General features: G+C 35.2%; 1 protein-coding gene across 2 annotated transcripts; it reads left to right on the forward strand.

The window, feature by feature from the left end:
* Positions 1–5,904: 5,904 nt before the first annotated feature.
* On the forward strand, positions 5,905–9,909 carry LOC131331393 (cyclin-D4-2-like). Of its 2 annotated transcripts, none has more exons than XM_058365313.1 (6): positions 5,905–6,700; positions 7,396–7,482; positions 7,584–7,682; positions 8,076–8,277; positions 8,417–8,541; positions 9,050–9,909. In XM_058365313.1, the coding sequence occupies exons 1-6, from the start codon at positions 6,374–6,376 to the stop codon at positions 9,284–9,286; spliced, it is 1,077 nt and encodes a 358-aa protein (XP_058221296.1). In that variant the 5' UTR covers positions 5,905–6,373; the 3' UTR covers positions 9,287–9,909. The 2 variants fall into 2 exon arrangements, with proteins under 2 accessions (XP_058221296.1, XP_058221297.1); XM_058365314.1 differs by having other exon boundaries at positions 5,943–6,700; positions 7,587–7,682.
* The last annotated feature ends 8,504 nt before the right edge of the window (positions 9,910–18,413 follow it).

The following is an 18,413-nucleotide window of genomic DNA, read 5'->3' on the forward strand; positions in this document are numbered from 1 at the left end:
CAATGGGGTTAATTAATACGCTGGTTGCCGCCCTTTTCCATCTTTCTACATTTACTCAGCAAAAAAACAAATGTGAGGGGGAGAGATAAGTAAAATTTATAGGTGAGATAGAGCTTGGGGCATCTACTAAACCATACAAAAGATTAAGAAATTTCAACGCGAATTTTATTCTGTCAACGTGATTTTTATATTTGTTTTGTATCATATATTTAACATTGTACCGCTCTTCTAAATTTTTTTAGAAATCGCATACCTATGTTTTTTTTAATGGAAAATTGCACGATTATATTTGTCTGATCAATATTATGTTTTCATTAACAATCTACACAAAAGTCTAAAAAATAAATGCGCGTGGGCTCGCCGAACATTTGTTTATTAAAAACATTCTAAAGAATAAATAAACTCATTCACAAGCAAGCCTGATGAAATGATGGGGAAATATCGTTCTTGTACTCAAACCAAAAAAAAAAAAAAAGTAGAAAATTTGATTTTGTCATTATCTTTTTTTTTGACGGCACTCCTCTTCACTCACACAACAAAACACCTAATAGAGACACAAGGGGGAGTGGCAAAATCACTCCCCCAACATAATAGCATCATTCTAATCAACTACAGTAATTAAGAGCTCTGAATCTCTTGTTAAGAGTAAAGTACAAGAATATAATTGAAGCACTATATTCTCTCATTAACTAACTACTAATGGGATTGGGCTGTCCTAATCTCCTAATCCTAATCACACGGCAATAGCTGAATTTTAGGTTAAATTTTATGGTACTTTTGATTTTACAGACCCCACTAGGACGCGCCCTAAAGTAAAAGGTTATTTCTTTTTCGTGATTGTTTGTTTGTTTTGTACAAGCCTTTACTTTGGCCCCACAGAGATTTTTTTGCTGACATTGTGGTGAGTTTTTTCTCATGAGTAAAGTCTACGGGTACCGACCAAGCATGCATCGAGTGTGCACAGATCAGTGTGCAGTCCTGTTTTGGGACGCGGGGCTCTGCTGCCCACCCTGGGCAGCGAGTACTGCTATGGGTACCGACGGTATCCATAGGGAAAATGCACCGACGGCCACCGGACGGCCGTCTCCGGTCACCGGACGGCCGATCCGAGCCGTCCAAAAATTTTAAAAAATAAAACCGAGTGGCCTCACGCGAGAATCAATGGCATCCGAGGTGTGTAGGGTACTTGATCCGAGCACCCATTTTTCGTGTATATACACGTATATACAAATATACACGAAAAATGGGTGCTCGGATCAAGTACCCTACACACCTCGGATGCCATTGATTCTCGCGTAAGGCCACTCGGTTTTATTTTTTAAAATTTTTGGACGGCTCGGATCGGCCGTCCGGTGACCGGAGACGGCCGTCCGGTGGCCGTCGGTGCATTTTCCCTATGGGTACCGTCGGTACCAATAGGATTTCTGCTGGGCAGCAGCTCCTACCCATACTCACACACGGCACGTTTCATCAAAGAAAAAATAAAAATTCTTCCGCTTGCAATTCTATGGAGCAGAAACGTGATTATGAGAGCTTTAGAGTTAAAATTTAATTATGTCTCTTTAGAATAATATGATCAGAATAATAAGATCTTCACGTCAATTCAAACGGATTGAAAATTGGAGCACTTAATTTTTTAATCATATTTTTTAATATATAAACGGTCTAAAAAATTAAGTGTGCCACTTTTTAATTCGTTTGAACAAGTACGAATATCTTATTATTCTAATCATATTATTTTAAAGAGATAAAATTAACTTTTGTCTATAGGACTCTCATAATCACGTTTCTGATCTACAGGATCCTAAATAAAGAGCAGATACTTAATTATGAGAGTCCTAGAGACAAAAATTAATTATGATGCTTTAGAATAATATAATTAGAATAATAAGATATTCGTACTTGTTCAAACGAATTAAAAAGTGGCACACTTAATTTTTTAGACCGTTTATATATTAAAAAATATGATTAAAAAATTAAGTGCTCCAATTTTCAATCCGTTTGAATTGACGTGAAGATCTTATTATTCTGATCATATTATTCTAAAGAGACATAATTAAATTTTAACTCTAAGGCTCTCATAATCACGTTTCTGTTCCATAGGATTGCAAGCGGAAGAGTTAGTTTTTTTTTTCATTTGATAAAACGGTGCCGTGTGTGAGTGTGGGTAGGGGCAGCAGAGCCCCCGCGTCCCCTGTTTTGGTTTCAACACGAATGATCTGAAATATATTACTCCTTTTGTCATAAATTTTATGTCCATTTTTCGGCATACATGTCATTTGTAAATTACTTATGTTTTTTAATCGCAATATGTGAATCTTATTTGATAGATTCATAGCATATGAATAATATTTTACATTTAAAAATATAATTAATTTTTAAAAAATGTTCAGTATGGTGAAAATGAACAACAAAAATTTAGAACGGTGGGAGTAGTATTTCTATAAAATGTGTATGCACGTAAAAAATCTAAAGAGGAAAATAATTTATTTCGTGCATTTAGTAATTCTATTTTAGTAGGAATAGTTATTTGGTAATTGATTTTGGCACTCCTTTTTTTTGGTAACCACACTTCAATATTTATCTTTTATTAGAACACTAAAAGACAAAATATTACAGTGTGGTTACGAAAAAGTGGAGTGCAAAAATCATAGCCCTAATTATTTTTACTTCCAGGCCCCTCCTTTTTTAAAAAAAAAAATGGGAGAGCTTATAATCGGCTGAAAAATAGAGTTACGATAGCAATTAAGGTTAAGTTTCCATAGAGGATTTTTGAAATTTTTGGACTTTCTTTTAAATTGTCTTTATACAAAATTTTCTTTTTTAGTTTGTTAGTTTTGCACATAATTTTTTTGATAAGCTCGAGAATGGTTGTAAAGGTAAAAATTACTGTAATGTATTGTTAAGAGCCCCACAAATATCAGAAACGGCAAATTCTGGTCCTAAAGCAAAATGGTACTCCTGGTAGTACTGTAAAACAAAGAACACGTGTCACTACCCCACGAAAAAAACAAAATACTTACTGTCCATTGGTCAGTGGTCACTCTCTGTCCACACTAATTTACCCTTTTATCCCCGTTCTCTATATTGTTTACCACCTGCCCCACAAATAATAGTACTCCTAATATTGAGATAATTTACCCTTGTAACCCCGTTCCCTTGATTATTTGGCTAGGAGAAGATAAATTGAACCCTGTTAACCACACATACATCTATGCATAGATTTTGTTGTGAGGCCTACAATGGATCCCACATAAATGATCCAAGCCATTCATAAATGTAAAATATTCTTTCAAGGATCCTTGTAAAAAATCAGTTTAATCTAATACCTATAAGTGCTCGATCCAATCATCTAAATTTTCATTCAGATTTTCGGATAATGAAAAATTAGATGATTAAATCAAGTATCTATAGGTATTGAATTGAGCTAATTTTTTACATGAACCCTTGAAAAAAAAATTTACATGTAATGAGAACGACTCGGATTATTTGTGTGGGATCCGTGGTGGATCCCACAACACAATTTGTGCACAAATTATATGTATGGACAGATTTATCCAGATAAATTATAGCCATGTTTGGTGTAGCTTTTTATAAGCTTAAAAATAGAATAAAGTTCAATTGTTTGGGTATATAAGTTGTAGAATAGCATAGTATTATTGAAAGAATATCTAAATTTTCTTACTAAGGCCACAGTTCTGTTAAGATTTTTATTTTTTTAAGTACTTATTTTTTGTTTTACGAAACAAATCATTCTTTAATAATACATAACTTTTTATACAACGAATAAGTACATTTGAAAATAATTATTGTAGTTAATGGAACACGCCCTAATTTTGTATTGATACATTATTGTCCTCCCGTAACTTTGACAATTTAAAATAAGCAAAAAAAAACTGCAAATCGGACCTCAAAATAATCTTCATTTGTGGTCAAATAAGTTTAAAAAGAAAATCATGTACTTATCTATAATTGCTATAAAACACTCTTCGTGAGGTATTTTTAAGCAAATAGGCTGAATAATTCAGCTTGCAATTGCTAACAAAAAATGGGGCCTTCCTATCCCTGTTTTTCAACATTATTTTCCCTTTCCATTTCATTCCCAATTCCATTGCCTATGTATGGGGCGAAAATTAAAGCAAATGAAGGATATTTAAGGAGAGTCAAAATTCCATTTCCAGATACGATTGTAAAGCACTCAAAGGGTTAAAACTTTGGAGCAAAATTTATCATATTTATCACATGTTTAATTATCTCGTTATCAAAATACTGTGAAAGAAAATCGGTAACCAAAATAGAAATAAATATATTTGCTAAGATGTAATAAGAAGCAAAAAAAACAAGAATCCGAAAGGTCACACAATAATAGTAAGTAATGCAGGATCTTGCAAAAGTAAGAACATTTATCTTTTCTTTACTATACAAAATCCATCCAAAACAAAATCGATAGTTGCTAAATCGGAAATCATAGTAAAGGGTTCAAAAAAAACAACGATAACGAATCGTAAACATTACCAACTATCAAGTTATATATATATTTTTAGTAGGGACAACTAGGACTGTAAATAAACTGAGTCATTCGCGAACTGTTTGAGGCTCGGTTCGGTAAGAGCTCGTTTGAGTTCGATTCGTCTGCTAAACGAACTGAACCTGAACCTCAATTCTAGGCTCGTTCCGTAAATGAGCCGAACCTGAGCCTAACAGTATTCGGCTCGGTTAGGTTCGCGAACCTATACTTAAATTTAATTAATAATTCAATAGGGGTCTATTTGTAAATGTAAAAAATTTTAAGGTTGTATATATAATTCAATACTAATTTTTCTCCCAAATTCTATACAATCAATGAGAGAGTTTAGGTTCACTCGAATTTAATGAGCTGAGCAGAATCAAACTTGAGTCTTGACGAGCTCAATTCGAGCTTAGATTCGGCTCGGCTCGATTCATTTGAGTTTTAATTAGCCAAACTCGAGCCAAGATGTTCAAGTTCGAATCGAACCCGAGCCGAATCCGAGCCGAACTCGAGTCAGACTAGTATCTTAACGAACCCAACCGAGCCGAACCCAAGCCTTGAAAAATTTTAACGAGCCGAACTCGAGCCAAGTTGTTCAGGCTCGAATCGAACTCGAGCCGAACCCGAGCCGAACTCATACCTTAACGAACCCGAGCTGAACTTAACAGGGTTCGGCTCGATTCGGTTCGTTTACGGCCCTAGGGACAACCAATCTCATTGGAAGCTTAAAGCGAAATCTAGGTTTGATGCCTTCAAGAGTTAGAGTAATATTGTCTCCTGCTCAAGAGATGAAAGCTCGTTGAGATCGAAAGGTGGTTTTGATGGGCCGGCCAGTCAAACATTTTAATCTAACTTTTGTTTTTTATTTATAAATTACATTTTCTTTTTTTATAGATGTAAAGCTATTACTCAAGAAGTACTACCAAATGTGAAACACGAGAGAGATTAATCCTACGGAAGGATCAATCCTAACAAAAAAAAAATCCTTTTCGAAAGCTTTTTTATCAATTAAAATAGTGTTTGAAAAGTCAAAACTAATACAAGCATTCACGTATGTCAAAGTGAGGTTTCTCAAAATTGGAAGTGCTTGACGTAAGCTTTATGAACCAATTCTTGAGCCGCTCCTAACACTGAGAATATAATTTATACGAACTAATAATAAAATAATTTGTGCACTAGAATTTTAGCACCAACAAAGACAGTTTTGACATTATCATTTTCCTAAAACAATCTAACCATCTTATTTATGTTTAGAAGATGATTGTTTTCATTGGTTATTTATTTTGAGAAGGTATTTATCGTCACGTTTTACTTCTAACCCAAAAATTAAGATGGAAATACAATAATAAAAATACTACGAATATATATTCTCGCGTACATCATCCATTGTATTTGTACCGAGGACACTAGTGTCAAAGAATCCCCTCTCTCTCTCTCTCTCTCTCTCTCTCTCTCTCTCCTCCCTGCCCTTCTTCATTTTCCTTGTCTATATTTTGCAACCTCATTTTCTTGCATTGGTGCCTCTCTTCCTCATCTCTCTCTCCACATTTGCCCTAGGTCTGATAAGCCGCTCTCTTGCAGTCTTTTCAGTCCACCTATGATATAACAGAGAGAGAGAGAGAGAGAGAGAGAGGTTCATCTGTTGCCATTAATTTGTTGTTTCTTCTTATTTCCTTTTCATTCATTGATTTTCTCTCCATTTTCGATTCAGAAATCTATTTCTACATCTTAAATCCTACTTAAAAATCAATCCAACAAGCACAAGAACTCTGTTTTGTACTATTTATTCCCATTTCATCAGATAAAACATCCATATAGAAAGAGAGTTTTACTTGGAGAGGAAAATATTTGTGGGTACTGCAAATGGCGCCTAGTTTTGATTGTGCAGCGTCAACCCTCCTATGTACAGAAGAACACATCAGCATGTTTGCTGATGAGTTTGAAAATGGGGACATGATTGAGGATTTTGAGCCTGTTTGGCACCATAGGAACAATGGGACTAATAATCGAAACAAGGAATTTGATGGTGAATCATGGTTCACTGGGTTGCCAGTTCTTAGTGATGAGTGCTTGGCTTTAATGGTGAAAAGGGAATGTGAGCATTTGCCTAGAAGAGATTACTTGAACAGATTGAGGAATGGGGATTTGGATTTGGGGGCTAGAAGGGAAGCTGTTGAATGGATTGGAAAGGTTTGTTCATGAGTTTTGCTTAATGGGTTTCTTATTTCTCCTAAGTTTGTTCCTATGTTTGGATGATTTCAATAAACTACGTTTTGGGTTTTTTGAGATTCATTTCTTTCTTGTTTTATATGGATTTTCTGGGTGAGTTCTTGGGACTGAACTCCACTCTTGTTTTGAGATTTTGTGGATCCGTTTCGGAGCAAAAAAATTTGATAGGAATCGTTTATTTTGTAGAACTCGCTGAGAAGATCATTCATGTCGAAAATCAGTTTGATCGAAACCATTTGCTAGACAAACATATTGGGTTAGTGCAGGAAAAAAATGAACGGTTGGAGTTTGATGGGACATCGTTTGTGATGATTTTGATTCATGTTATGTTTGTCTTTTGAAATTAATGCTGGTGCCATCATTAACAATGAGGGGTTACAATGAGAGGATTGGAGTTTTCTTTCATAATGGACCACTTCCTTTTATTGCTTTCACACCTTACATGATTTAGGTTTGGTGAGATCCTTCTCTTTATTGCTTTTTAGAGTTGGAATTTGTCTCTTCCTTCTTTTTTATCCCCATTTTCAGCTGACTAATATTGGATTTGCATTGCTATTGTTTTACTTTTCCAAACAAACTCATCTGAATTTACTGCCCTGATTGCTGTGATTTTACTACCATCATTCCAAAGGCTAATGACCATATTGATGCAACAGGTTGTTGCCTATTTCAATTTTGGACCTCTGTGTGCATATTTGTCAATAATATACTTGGACAGATTCCTTTCAGTCTATCAATTACCTGTGAGTTCATCATTTTATCCCCTTTCTGATATTTCAAGAGTATTCAACTACTACAATGCCTAATCTATGATTTGTTTTTTGTTGTTGTTTGTTACTTGTAGAAGGGCAAAGCTTGGATGATGCAATTGTTGGCTGTGGCTTGTTTATCCATTGCAGCCAAAATGGAGGAGACTGAGGTTCCTTTAAGTCTAGACTTACAGGTACAAGGCATGGAATTTGGGTTGTGTTTGGATCACTAATGATTAGATGGATTAGTAAATGAAAGATATAACAAAATATACGAAGTTAATGAAGTGAACTAGTTAAGTGTTGTCTGTATCTCTGATTTCTGCATAGTTTCCTTTCGCTTTTATAGTGTTTGGTTTACTAGAATGATTTCGTGAGGTAAACGGAGGCCATTCACGTGAATTAGGGAACGGTGATTCCCTTACTTACTAACTTGCACTTGCCAACTAAACGTTGGAATGAGCATCCCGTACGGGTTAACCAAACACGGTCTTTGTTCATCGCTCTACAAATCATGATCCAACCATAGCCTTAGTTTTGTTATTGTTTGTTGGTCTAGTTTTCTAATTAGTAGTGTGGAATGACAGGTGGGTGAGTCTAAATTTGTGTTTGAAGCCAGAACCATACAGAGAATGGAGCTTCTGGTTATGAGCACATTAAAGTGGAGAATGAAATCAGTCACCCCATTCTCCTTCATTGACCATTTCCTTAGGAAGATCAATGGTGATAAAATCCCCCTAAGATCTTCAATATTTCTGGCAACCCAACTCATTTTGAGCACAATAAAAGGTACATTCCTTGTCTCCCTATGCATGTAATGCTGTGTTTATCAGTGTCTATTGCATTTAATTCTTCTGTACTAGCAAGAAAGTAGAAAGAGGGATTGGAAACTGGGCTAATTTTGTGGTGGGTGGGACATTTATTGTAGGAATTGACTTCTTACAGTTCAGACCTTCCGAAGTTGCAGCAGCAGTAGCAATTTCTGTTGCAGGGGAAAGTGAAACAGTAGACACTGAGACATCAATTTCTCTCCTCATTGAGCATGTAGAAAAGGTAAAGTGGGTGGTGGTCCAAGAACCCAATGAGACACAATAGTCGAAATGATTTGTGTATGTTGTTGGCCACCTTTAACTTCTCTTAATCATTTCTGGTTTGATTAGCTACAATTTCAATTGCTAGTTAGAGGCACCTCCAATGGTGTCTCAGTTCTCTTCCCAATTTTTTGTTTTGTTGTTGCCAAGAGCTCCCAGAACTACCGGCCAATGGTTTGCCTAATCCCAAGCCAAAAAATGGTTTCGTCATTTCTGAAGCTAAATTTGGCTCAAGAAATGGCTTTTCGATTTCTTGTTGCACCATCGTGTGGGTAAAATCTTGGGTAAAATCCATGTGGATCCTATGGTTGTTAATCTTGTGATGGGTTGACCAGAGAAACCACTAGAGCAACTTTGTCTTTAGAAAACTGGTCAAATGACTCAAAATCATTGGAGATGGTATTGAACTACAAATCTATAACAATAATTAAATGGGTGTTTTCTAAGTGGCGTTAATTTGCTTTATGCAGGAGAGAGTGATCAAATGTGTTGAGATGATTCAAGAGACATCATTGATAAGTGCAACTATTAAGGGTACAAGTGCTTCGAACCAATCTGTGCCCCAAAGTCCAATTGGAGTACTAGATGCTGCATGCTTGAGCTATAAATCAGATGACACAACAGTTGGGTCATGTGCAAATTCTACTCATAATACTCCAGACACTAAGAGGAGGAAGCTAAATAGACCCTTAGAAGTGGAGATTTAGTGGGTATATGAGGAGTTATTGGTCATTTCTCACCCAAACCCAAATCTTTTTGGTGTTGAAAACAGGGGGAAAAAAAAAGAAGTTGTTTTTTTCTTTATTAAAGGTAAAATAGGAAATGAAAAATGAAGGAGGTCAATAAGTTGGGTCATGAGTGAGGGATGGAGAAATGGCATCACAACATTTCATGCTCTTAGCATGAAGGAAACAGACACCAGCTGTTGGTTGGAAAACAAAACAAAAGGAAATGAATGAGAAATCTGGTTAATGGATGATCGAACTGTGCGGCTACTGACGATCAATAGGTATTGAAAATCACTATGCTTAGGAGGCGCTTAGGAGGCTTAGGCAGTTCAGTTTTTGTGGAGGATTGGGACGTCTCATTGGTTGGCTTGATAAAGGAACTAGAGGAAGAAACAGGAGAGGAAGCATGGGAATGGTTCAATGTTCATGTCTATTTTTTATTTGGTTTACTATTTTTTAGTTTGTTTTGTGAAAAAATGATGGAAAAAAGAAACTTTGGAAGTAGGATTGGAAAAACATACCAAAGGTAATAGGATTTGGGCTTGTTTTTTATTTTGTGTTTATAGTTATGGTATGCAGAATGTTTTTTGTTTTTGCATCTCTGCACTGAACTGGTCATTTGCTCTTGGTGGAGCCCAAATTCAGAAGCTCTTTTTGTTTGACTGTTTGTCTGGTTGGATCTCCTTGGTTTTGGTGTTGAGATATAGTACTAGTAATAAAGGAGCACTGACTCCACATGGGACTCTGGACAATGAAATACTGTACAAATTACTACCTAACTTATAGTACACTATCAATTGGGGGAAGAGGGTAAAGAATCGAATTTTTCTTCCATGCCCCTGAGTGGTAGGGGACATGGATGCCCGTAAATATGGACGAGTAAATCTTAGTCATTAGATAAAAATCACCTACAAAACGATGTGGTTTATGGTTTTTCTGCAAAAAATTAAAACAAACTTGCTTTACATACTAGTATTTATTATGATTACACTTACCAAAATGTATGGCAATAGTTACCATAATGTATAGCCACAATATATGACTACACTTACTACGAGAGAGATTCAACCAATGGTTTAAATTAAAGGGTAAATTTCAGATACACCCCTTGTACTTTGATCGATTTTCAACTACACCCCCTTCACTTCATTATGAAACACTCACACCCCTTGTACTTCAAACTAGTTTGAAACCATTCAGAATTCCGTTAAAAGTAATGAAAAAGCAGCTAATGGCGGGAACTTTTCCTCCTAAAACATATTCTGTAAAACCATTTTGCCCCTAAGAACTATTTGCATCCTATATATTGTATTTTTCCAACGGGCACAACTAAAAAACAGAGCACCAACACCCACACGGCCACACCGCAACCCTTACCCTTCCTTTGCCATCTTCTCCGTTTGCCGACGTTGTAATTTCAGAAATCACTGCAGAGATCTTTGTTATAGTCATAAACCAAAAATCTCCATTTAATTATCCCTAAAGATGAAAAAGGGTAGAAGGATGGGTGGTGGCTGAAACCAATTTTGAGTTCTGAATTTATGATACTGGAAAACTGTGTTGATTTCTAGGGGGTGTTTCATAAATGGAAGGAATGCTCATTTGTAAAACTAACTTCTAACTCCATAGGCCTTTGGAAAGTCGAGAGTCGGCATGGAGGCAAACTGGACCAAAAAACCCTTTCAACCCCTTTTCGATTCCGTCCCTCTTTTCCGGTGCAACCTCGACACAGGAAACCTTGTTGCCTTGTTAAAGCACTCCAAATCGGCCATAAAATATATATTGTAAGATGGGGGCTTTCCACTCAATCGAAAGATGTGTTTTCGCTCGAGTTCGTCATGTTAAAGACTAGCGATTGGCGCTGGAGTATTCTTTGATGGCCAATTTGTTGTAAAAAGAGATTATATTGAATTAGGGTTTTTAGATGTAGGACTCATTCAGTTTAGGTTTTTAGATGTAGGACTCATTCGGGCTCATTTCAATGACTGAACCATTTATCAATTAAAGCTCGTCAAAAATATTCACCACCAACAAATTATGTTGCTCCACTATCGTTCCATATGTTTTTCCAACGCATTTATGTTGAGAAAATGAGTTTTAAATTAAGTGTTGCAATATCTCTTTTTTTTTCCCCAACGTGTGCTTGGAAAACATATAAAGATATCCAATCAACGTGACCTATTAATCTCAACGTGTTCTGCAAAGTGCATGATTTCGATCATTGAAGTGAGCCCGAAAGTGACTGTCCAGTGACTAGACTCCACTCTATAACCAAAATAAGAGAGGATTCTGTTCCACTTGTGTTCTAGCAAGTGTTGGTGATAAGTTTGTATTCGAATTCTTCGACAAGTATTTGATGATTTCTCCTCTAATTTGTTACAACATTACAGTCACCCTGTACAGTCCACAGTCAGTACTCGGACTCGTAATTTCCGACGTGCCAAAAATAAATAAACAATTTCTCGAATTTTATTAGCTTGAGATGTCTTTTTTCACGCTCGTATGCCCCTATGCGAACTGTGTGACTTATGGCGTGCCCACATCCGCAGACTTCACATACAATGAAGTTAAATTTTTGATAGTGGGCCTTGGACTTGCCATTGGGCCCATCACTGCGATGAAACTTCAAAGCCCATCCTTCCTCTCAATTGTCTGGGCCGACCAAATTTTTTTATGGGGATAGGCCGGGTTTTTTGGATAGAGTCAAGGCTGGGACGAGAGAAGCTTTAACCCAACCGTGATCCAATTCGAAACCCAACAAATGATTTTCTAAGAAGTGGAGTGTGAATATTGGTCAAATAAATAAATAAAAATTAAAAAAGTGGGAAGGTTTGTTTTTGTTTTTTTAAGATTTGGAAGGACTAGATTATAAGAAAATGGTATTCTAAGATAAAATTAACGAGGAAGTAAATTGGGTTCAAAAGTACTGGAGTAATAAAATATCCATTAATAATGCATCTATTTTTTGATTTCCGAGACTTTTTAATTTTTTTTGATATACATGTTTAGTTCATACACAACGGTTATTGGTAAGCAAAAAGTCTAGAGTCACCGCACGCCTATTGAGACCCATTCCGGGTCCAACAAAAATACAGAAAAATATCCATAAATTTTAAAATAATATTTTAAGAGGTTCTGTAAAAAAATTAGTTGTAAGCCTGTAATGGATATTGATAGGTATGTTTTTTTGAATTCGTACATTTTTTAAATTTACAAATATTTTTTCTGAAATTTTGTAAGATGCAGAGTGGGCTTCAATAGTCGTGCGGTGGTCGTAGCATTATTGTAATGTCCTCTCACATGTAACGCCTCTCTCACATAAGCCACAAATACAAATAACCGTTTTATTAAAACTTTTCTGTATAATGTGAAAGGGCAGACATCATTACAAATAACTGTTGTATTGAAACTTTCGCGTAGAAATAATCTTGAGAAACGGCGAAGACTTCCGGCTAAAAAACCACGCCCAGAAAGCGGGGCACGCCACTGGCGGCTACTCGGGCCGCTGGTGCTACTGGACCCCGTCTGCCACGTGCACGCCATCTGTAAAACTCTAGCCGTATCCCTACCAAATCCACTTTTTACTCTCTCTCTCCCTCACTCTCTCTCTCATGGATTGACGAGCCAGGCGAAGCGTGCAGGAATGCATGCGGCCAACAGATGTACTGTACGAGATCCCAAGGTTGATAGCTACATCTCTCTCTCTCTCTCTCTCTCTCTCTCTCTACGCACCCAACAGTTGCTTGCCTCTTTTCACGCTTATGATTGTTGCATCCATTGTTGTTTTCCCCTGCTCTGCTAGCTGTTATTATTAAAAGTGTTATCGAGGGAGGTGAGGTCCTCCCCCTGTCCCCACCTTCCGTTGACAAGTGTACCTACTTGCATCACTCTTTTCGAATCTTCCTTCTAGTAGTAGTACGTAGATTTTGGGGACATGGATGGATCATCGATCCTCGACCTCCCCTCCCCACCCCACACATGGATTGGATTGCAGGGGCTCACTTTCTAATGCCTGGGTTAACCGCTACCTGGGCCAAATACGTGATCTAACTAAACCGTGACTTGATCGTTTTAAGGTCTTAAAATTTATGCGATTTCTAATAGGTTATTTTTTATCTATCTCTCTATTAATTACTCTAAAATAGCTTATTCAAAATTCAAATTGAACAGAGTATTTTTTGTGTTCACTGTTCATGCGTTAAATGATTACTTACACTGATTAGCAAAAAGAAAAAAATTAATTACACTAATAAATCAACTCGAGGAATTTTTTAAAGTTTATTTAGCTTTCAAACCAAGCTCGAACCCTTATAATTTAAGACTTCATTTCACTTTTTCTATTTACAAGTGTATTTTTAGTAACTCAAGAGAGAGAAACTGATAGGAGTATATAAATGGGCGCTATAAAAGTTGATATATATATATATATATGTATATATATGTATGTATGGGATGGAGAGAGCATTAAAATTCACATGAGGGAGTGTTTAAAAAAAAAACTCGCTTAAGCTAAGCTTGCAAAAGCTTGAATATACTTTTATGGTTCATCAAATTATCAAGCTAGTCATGAGTTAAAAAGTGTCCGGCTTGTTCAACTCATTTATCAACCTTGCTAGTCGCAAATCTCATCACGATTCAGAGATCGTGCATGTAAAAGAAATCTGCTTAATTGCACATTTGTTATCGTAATTGAATTACTTTGTCTTAATAAAATAAACAATTGATATATTAACTAGCCATATTTTAAGATGAAGTTATTCGTTGATCAGAATTTATTAAGCGTCGTATTAATCTAATTCGAACAGCCATAAAAATGGATTTTGTTAGGAGTTACTTGCTCTGCTTCATAATTTTAGTGCACTTTTCTATTTTTGGGTGTCTCTATTTATTTATTTTTTTGGCCCGGCAGGGTGTCTCTTATTTCATGTCTACTTTAGTAAGTCAAGGGAAAAAATTGATACATAATATTTTCTTTTTGTTCTTGTATTTTCAAGTAGAATCATAGCTCTCCAAAAGAAAATACAAAAAGAATAACATTAAAAAAATGCAATGAAATCATAGCTCTCTATTTTTGAAAATTTATAGCAACTTTCAAATCATAATGATGATGTCGTTATAAATAATTAATTTTTAAAACTCAATTTTTGGAACAAATGAAGAGTATTCAACTTGATGAATCCCCGTTTCGCTAAGGTTCTTATTTTTTAAATACTTATTTTTCGCTTAACGAGACAGATCATTATTTCAAAATACATCATTTTTAATTTAAAAAATAAGTACTTATTTTAGTTAGTAACACACAATTGATATCATCAATGTAAGATTTAAGGTGAACCAGAAATTACAAATTGTAATCCTTGAAATTGAAAATAGAGAGTCTCCTCAAATCAACGGTTTCACCAAGTCCAAGCACTGTATAAATAGTTTTTTGCCTCTTTCCTTTCCTTTTAAGTGTGGTCGTTTAGGTTACGTTTTCGCTAAATTAAATAGACATAAACTCATATTTTTTTACAGGTTTTTAGGCACGTTATTTTCTTCACATATATCAACTAAAATACTTCTCCGTATTTTGTTGAAGCAGGAGCAGGAGGATTGAGGGGGTTGACTCTTGGGGGAAGGAGGAGGAGGAGGAGGAGGAGGGGGGGGGGGGGGGGGGGGTGGGGGGGTGAGAGTGTTTTTGGTCGTGGAAGATAGATAGATTAAGATAAGACTTGGCATGTTTGTTTGTTTTGTTTAGGAATAGGAATAGGAATAGGAATAGGAATAGGAAAGAGGTGGGATGGGGAGTCGCGTGAGTTAACTTTTTCTACGAAAAGTCGTCTGCATTTGCTTTACTGTCCTCAAGATTTGCTGGTCGGAATTCCAAGATTTTCTCTCCATTTTTTAGGAGTATGTACGTACTATTCCTCTCTCTCTCTCTCTCTCTCTCTCTCCATTTTATAACTACTGGAGTATTTCTCTCTCTCTCTCTCCTCTTTTTAATTTTTACTACTGATAGTACTAATCAAGTGTGTGAACGTGGAATCTTGCTAGTTTGGCTAATGAATGCTACTAGTAATTACAGTACTAAATTAATTATTGTATTAAATTAAGCTACTATCCTTTTTCTCGTGACGTGTCTTTCTTCTCTCACAAGTGGTCCAGTGGAGGTGCCGAAAATAGGAGTAATGATGATCATGAACCAAATAAGGTTTTACTTTAGTTTACTTGATTGATCTTGTGCACCTTTCAATGAGATATTAGGTTAGGGGTTTAAAGTAGTTTTGTTAAAATAGTAGGATTGATTATTTTTAATTGAAATCAAAGTTCTATGTTTACTTATCATGAGGAATGATTTTGACACTCTCTAAACTGATAACTGAAAGGAAGTGTCAAAATCAATTTGGAAAGTGTAGCTATAAATTTAGGTAATGCTAAAATCAATTCCCTTACTTATTTATCTCCTTTGTAGAACTTTTATGTACCCGGTATCATAAAAAATCAAACAAGAAGCCTATGATGCATTGAAATGGCATGTTTCACTAAATTACGTAAGTCAAACAATGCACAAAGGTAATTTCGCGACCAACGTGTACGGGTAACATTTCATTCGGAGTCGAATCATGATCATGGAACTATTGGAGTTAAATTGTAAATTATTGAACTTCTGGAGTAAATTATATAGTAACAAATTGTAGGGGTTAAACTATGCTAATTTATGAAAACTATTGGGGGTTAATCAGTAATTTGTTTACCCATATAGTAATTTCTTAAAACTATACGGGTAAATATGTAATTTACTAACATATATTGGTAAATTTATTATTTATTAAACTGTAGGGTTTAAAATCATTTACTAAAATGTAAGGGTAAATCTATATTCTATTAACGCTAAAGGGTAAAATAGTTTTCCCGTACTTTTCTCAAAATAGTAATGTAATGAGTTAATTTTTATGACTTAATTTAGGCTTGAAACTTCCGATCAAAAGAAATCTAGGCTTGATGTTTAGGGGTGGTTTTGCTTGATTTTCATGGAGGATTATTTTTCCTCTTTATTTAAAATTTGAGAATTTTATAGAAATGGCCCTCCTAGATTCATCTGAGTCTTATTTTCGTCCTCCAAGTATCAATTGCAACTTTGTTAACCTTCAAATTTGACTTTCGTACTAAGTTGGTCTAATTGATAACGTTTCTCAACAAAACTGGACGAAAAAAATCAGATTGAGGATAGACGTCATGTTGGACCAACTTGGTACGAACTGCAACATCATATTGCCATTAATCTGATTTTTTTGGTCCAATTTTGCTAATAGAAGTTATCCATTGGACCAATTTGGTATGAAAATCAAACTTGAAGGTCTTTTAAGAGTTGTAATTGATACTTGGAGGATGAAAATGAGACTTAGATAAAACTAGGAGGACCATTTTATATAAATTTCCCTTAAATTTTTTGCATTTAGTATTTGTTTTGCATTAATTTTTCTTTATTATTGGTTCGCCTCGACTAACTTTTAGATTATTTTTGTCTTTATTCAATTGTTAGTAGGTTAAATTTTGTCTCAACGAATCAATAATCCACAAATTTATTTTTTGAAACAAACAAATGCGAATTTTTTCTTTGGTTCAGACAAAAAAATCTTTGACCCAAAACAGACCTTAGTCAGGGGTTCGAAAATTGATTTTTATAAGTTGGAAGGGGAAAACAATAATTTCCTAACTTGTAAGTGTTAAATAGTCAAAATGACACTTTTTAGGGGTTAATATCTACTTATCTAGCATCATGTGGTTCAGAGTAATTTTTGCAGTTAAATAAAGTGTATACATTTGTGTATACGTCACATACTGTATGCACACATGTCTACTTTTGTTTTTACTCATTAATTTACATGATGGAATAATATAATGCCTAATTAATTAAAAAAGATCTAATTTTCGGAGAAAATTAGCAAGGTTACATTATCTCTACCGTTCACGTGGAAAAAGTATATATCTTAAAATGGATTTTTGCAGACAAATCTAACATGTGATTTTGTTAAATACTTATTAATTTTGTTTAACATAAAAAAAGGAATATTGCTAGTTTCGATTTTCAAATAAAGTTACGTGAAAAGCGACCGCACAACTCCCTGTCTCCTCGCAGTGAGCATAACATGGGAAATTCGGCCTTCAAAATTTGCACATTTTCTAAACAAATGCATTTCATTATCTCATAACTAATTAATCTAGCTTTCATCGACATAAAATCATCCTTTTAACAATCAACGACCACCATAAATAAGCTTTCATCTACATTTTGCATATTCATTTCCCACATTTGACCGTCTTATCAAATGATCAATGTTATATCATTAAATATTGTAATAATTGTTCTTTCACCGCGTTTCCTTTTGATATTGATGTGTTATTCGTTTGTTATCTCACATTGTGTATTAGGTTTCTTTATTCCTGCCGTAATATCTACACAGTACGCACAGTGGGTTATAATTTTCATAATCAATGAAGTTCTTACTCTTCCTACCGAAGAAGAAAACATAAAATAAAAAAAAATTCTAATTAGCACAAAGTCATGACATTTGAACAGTTTAAAAATGGCTGCAGATGGATGTGAGTATCTCTTAATTTACAATTTAGGAGTAATAATAATTAATTAGGGCCACGAGTGTTTCTACTTTTTTAAGGGTGCACGCATGCTGTCCATTTATTCTCTTTCTAATTACTACTTAGTTGTTTTCATGAAATTAAGAATAATCAAATCAATCATTCAAGAAATGGAATTAATCAACTCCTATAACTTGCTTCTTCAACCTCTTTTCTCATATATGTTGGGTCAAAGATGGTAGTTCGCCTGGAAATTTAATTCTTGGAATTATCAACGTGGCTGTCCAAGTGTTTTTGAAGTCAGCTCTCTCTTAAAGTCTCATATTCAATTTCATTTGCCAGCAAGACGACAACTTTTGGAACCTCCTCATGCGTAAGCGTATGAAACGGTGAAGGGGCTGTAATAATTATTTTAAAGGAAAAGCTGACTCATGACACCCTGCATTACCAAAAAAAAGTCTAGCTAGCTATTTTATAATCGAGATGGGCACATGATTTCAACATTGGATGTTCAAACTACACATAAATT

The sequence above is a fragment of the Rhododendron vialii genome, chromosome 6a (genome assembly GCF_030253575.1).
Source record: "Rhododendron vialii isolate Sample 1 chromosome 6a, ASM3025357v1".
Classification (NCBI taxonomy): domain Eukaryota; kingdom Viridiplantae; phylum Streptophyta; class Magnoliopsida; order Ericales; family Ericaceae; genus Rhododendron; species Rhododendron vialii.